The sequence below is a fragment of the Lolium rigidum genome, chromosome 1 (genome assembly GCF_022539505.1).
Source record: "Lolium rigidum isolate FL_2022 chromosome 1, APGP_CSIRO_Lrig_0.1, whole genome shotgun sequence".
Classification (NCBI taxonomy): Eukaryota; Viridiplantae; Streptophyta; class Magnoliopsida; order Poales; family Poaceae; genus Lolium; species Lolium rigidum.
Window position 1 is genome coordinate 42,481,211 of NC_061508.1, and position 4,549 is coordinate 42,485,759.

The 4,549-nt window shown below is 51.4% G+C and overlaps 1 protein-coding gene across 1 annotated transcript; it reads right to left on the reverse strand.

The window, feature by feature from the left end:
* Positions 1-1,328: 1,328 nt before the first annotated feature.
* Positions 1,329-4,099, reverse strand: LOC124671814 (galactoside 2-alpha-L-fucosyltransferase-like). Its single transcript, XM_047208143.1, has 2 exons — positions 3,970-4,099; positions 1,329-2,824 (listed from the first exon to the last, which is right to left on the reverse strand). The coding sequence occupies exons 1-2, from the start codon at positions 4,097-4,099 to the stop codon at positions 1,329-1,331; spliced, it is 1,626 nt and encodes a 541-aa protein (XP_047064099.1).
* Positions 4,100-4,549: the final 450 nt, after the last annotated feature.

Genomic DNA, 4,549 nt, shown 5'->3' on the forward strand with positions numbered 1-4,549 from the left:
CGAACCCCACCAAATCTTGCATGTGGACCTATGATATGTGTCAAAGTGTGGTGCAAGGTCTAATGGTGCAAAAGTAGCTCCCCTAAACCCTAGACCCTAGCACTAACCCTACGCCGAACCCTAACTAGTAGATCAGGCACACCCTCGATCGTGTGATAATGGCTCGAGATGCGGGTGTATGTGCGTAAGGGTCACAATCTTGGTTCTCCATGTGTATATGTCCTAAACAAACCTAAAAGAATGAAAATGTACATTGGTGCACCCTCGCGCGGAGAAATCTAGGGGGTAGACCCGCCGGGGCACGCGTTCCGCTGTTTTGGGGGGAGGAGGGGGAGAACGACCGCCGGAGCACCGGAACCCCACCAAATCTTGCATGTGGACCTATGCTATGTGTCAAAGTGTGATGCAAGGTCTAATGGTGCAAAAGTAGCTCCCCGGTGTGTGACCTTCCTCACATTTGGGCGATAACACTTAGCAGATTTTTCGAAGCGCGTATTAATTGCTCCGAAACCCTGATATATGTGGGGGATGAACATGGAGAGTAATTTTGTATTGCACATTGTCTTAATTAACACTAATAAATATTCATCAAAAAGTAGAACTAAAAAAAAGTATTAGATGAAATAAAATAGAAAGAAAAACAAATAAAATGAAGTATGGCGCACGGCAAAGAAGCAGTTGCACGGCAAAGGCGGCTTTGCCGTGCACTTTCTCTGGCCGCACGGCAAAGGGTGGCCCACGGCAACGTCCCGGCCCTTTGCCGACCATATTTTCTTTGCCGTGCGTCGTTTATTGGCTTTGCCGTCCTGAATTCTTTGCCGTGCGCATTTGATGGACTTTGCCGTGCACATTAACTTTGCCGCGCGGCACTGGTGAGTTTGCCGTGCACATTAACTTTGCCGTGCGCCCCGCTCTAACTTTACCGTGCGTATATTGTTTGCCGTGAGTGCCTCTTTCGGCGCACGGCAAAGATGTCTTTGCCGTGCGGTGCGTCACGGCAATGATAGGCCGCACGACAGCGTTTTTCCCGTAGTGATAGTAGCAATCATCCATAACGGATGCCGCAATACTGAGAAAATTGTAGTTCATCCGTTGATAACTTTGTACTAAATCTGAGTAACTTTAGCGGCGATCAAAATCTGAGTGGTCTCCCTCTCTCCGTCCCCTTCTCTCTCTTCCATTCCAATATTTCACTGAGAGAAATGATTCACTAGGTAGATGATTAGCATTTTATTGCATGCATAAGAAAATAGCGGATTTCCCATTGACACGAGAATAATTACCCCTGTTTTGTGACATTTTTCTGAAAAAAAAAGAAAAATGTTGATCTAATCAACTAACTTAATCCCTCTGGGTAGATCCTCACACACCTTGATGTGCCGTGCCAGCTCCTCCTTGTCCACTGTCTTCCCCTTACACTTGACCTTGTAATTCATGAGGTGGGAGCACGGCTCCATTGAGACGGCGCGTACGCAGGGCGTCCCTGGCAGCGTCTGGTTGTTGGCGAGCATGAGCATGGTGGAGCGCAGGCCGGCAAGGCTGCTGCTCATGTAGCCGAAGGTGGACATCCCGGTGGTGAGCAGCACGTCGGAGAAGCTGAGCAGGTAGATCTCGGCGAGCGCCTTCTGGTTGTGCGACCTCTGCGCTCTCTCCTGCCGCTCCTCGTGGCTCGGCTGGAACACCCCGACCCCGCCACCGCCCTTGGCCGCGTGCTCGTAGTACGTCCACCTGATCCTCTCGTAGTAGTCGGCGTGCAGCGACACGACCAAGATGGCCTTGTTAGAGCTCGCCGCGCCGTCGGCGTCGACGGCACCGGCACCGGTTGTGTTGCCCGGCTCAGGCTCTTGCTCGTCGTCGATCTCGGGCAGTATGCCCTCCTGCCGCGAGCACGCCATGATCTGCTTGTACATGTCGTCGGCCGGGATGGTTGCGAAGGGGAACATCCTGACCTGCACGCCGATCATCTCCTCCGCGTGGGCCAGGTACGAGCGGTGGTACCTGGTCACCATGCCCCACACGGAGTTGGAGGGGTGGAAGAGGTAGCGGGCGAGGAAGTGCGAGACGCTCTCCTTGGCCGGGAACATCCTCCGGAGCTCGTCCTCGAACTCGGCGATGTCGTAGAGCAGCGGCACGAAGTAGAGGTCGTTCTGCAGCAGCAGCCAGGTGACCTTGGCGAGCACGATCTGGTCGTCGTTGCAGTAGAAGAGCTGGTCGGTGACCCGGAGGCCGTGCGCCAGGTGCGCGTACACGTACGGCGGCACCGGCTGCGGCGCCGCCCGGTCCAGGTGGTTGGAGATCTTGCCGTGGCGGAGGAGGTTCCCGTAGGAGTCGTCGGACTGCACCCCGAGCTGTGACATGTTGGCGACGGGGAAATCCGGCGGCAGGCTCCAGGTCGTGTCCGGGAACGGCTCGCAGAAGAGGTCGGTGAAGTCGTCGGTGTTGCGGACGAGGAGGACGCGGTCGGTGAGGAGCGCGTAGAGGAAGGTGCTGAGCAGCGACAGCATGCGGTTGCCGAGGCCGTTGTAGGGGAGCCACACCAGGTACCTGCACTCCGCCGCCTCCGTGTTGCTGCTGCCGGACCGGAGGTTGTCGATGGACTTGGCGTACTGCGGCGTGCCGGGGCCGCACTTCTTGTGCCGCACCTCGTAGTCGCGCAGCTTCTGCAGGAGGTGGGGGGATGCTGTGAACGGGGAGTGCTTGTAGTACAGCGGGGATTCGTACCGGCTCCGGCACGCCCGACGGTCGGAGCCGGGCGCCAGCAGACCGCCGAAGTGCTCGTCTGCACCAGTGGCGCTTGGACGTGGACGAGAGACGTTCACTGTTCCTGAGAGGGCGATTACTAAACATGAGAACTTGTGAATTTGCTGAAAGGACATGACATTAGACTGCGATCGAGTTGATAAAATCCTGTTCACGTATCTAATTAAATGAGATACTAATTCCAATTATTTATCGGACTCCCGAGAATTTCCTAATCTACAAATGTGACCGAATGATTGATCATGAGTTCAAAAAATTCTTATTTATCTACTAACCTCCGTCTATAAAAGGATGTCTCAACTTAGAATAAATTTGAATGTATCTAGATACTAAAATGGGTCTAGATACATTCAAATTTTGATAAAGTTGAGACATCTATTTATAGACTAGAATAAATTTGAATGTATCTAGATACTAAAATGGATCTAGATACATTTAAATTTTGATAAAGTTGAGACATCTATTTATAGACGGAGGGAGTATGAAAACTTCTTTCGGGCACATGATCGATCAGCTCTAAGAAATGCATATGTCCCATGCACAGGACGTCCCGTGCATGTTTTGTGCCGTTAAATTTGTTCGGTTTCATGCTTTGAGATCCATGCTTCAAGATTTTATTATGTTTCAAGTTTCGGGAATCTGAAATATATTTACATGCAACGAAAACCTCATGATTTCGTGCACGGAGGTTCCGTTCGCGGAACAAAGACCACTCTCCATGAGCTCTAGGAATCCCCTATGTTAAGAACTCAAAATCCACATATGTATGTTTAAATAAATTGAAAAGTTTTCTCAGTAGTGATATATCCGCAAAATCGTAATGCGAAATCTTTTGAATTATGGGCTGCACAAAAATAGCAAAGTTGATATTTTTTGGAGATTTGAAAATATGATACTTAGATCCGAACTTTTGTTATTTTTATGTAGCTCGATATTCAGAATATTTCCAATTAATCTGCGTTGTAGCCTGTGGGGAACGTGTTGGGGTTGCGTGGATCGCTACGGTTAGGGTTAAAACTTGTTAGTGTTGCAACGGCAGGGTGTACATCTGCGTTGTAGCCTGTGGGGAATCTTTTTTTTTTTTTTTTTGAGGAAGCCTGTGGGGAATCTGGGCAGGGTGTACACCACGAAGCTCCTCGCTACCGTTATGCAAACATGTGCTACACGGTTTTGCAGCTAATCTCAAAAACACCAAAGAGGGATCAGTACCTCCACACATCGCGGCGAGCTTGGTGGCGTTCTGCCACGCCGCCGGCGCGCCGGTTCTTCCGCCGAAGAAGAGCACGAGAAACAGCAGTGCCATCACGCACACCATGAGCACCACGCCCGCCCTTCCCATCTTCTCCTTCTTCTCCCTCCTCCTCGCCGCAGCGGCGGCTCTCACCGGCCACGCAACCTCCGCCACCGGATGATCGTCCGTCTTCTTGTTGTGGTCAATCATATCGCTAGCACGTACAGCTATATACATTTACATGGTCGATCGAGGCGCGAAATTCCCATGGTTTTAACAAGACCAGTAGCTTCTCATCACAGCAAAAGTACATGTTATATTATGCGACGTTGGAGTGCGGTGTACGTACGTGCTCCGTCTTTTGGCTCCCTAGCTAGCTATAGTTGCGTTGCGCGATCCTTGGTGTGATTCCGTTCCTTTGGATGCAACTTTGCGTACACTGACGTGCAGCTGCCGGTTGACTTTGGGTAGCTGAGCCACCATGTGGGGTAGCATCGGGATTGGAGCTAGCTAGGCATTGTGCCGTGCGGGTCGGTGTGCCTCGCGTGCATGAATGAG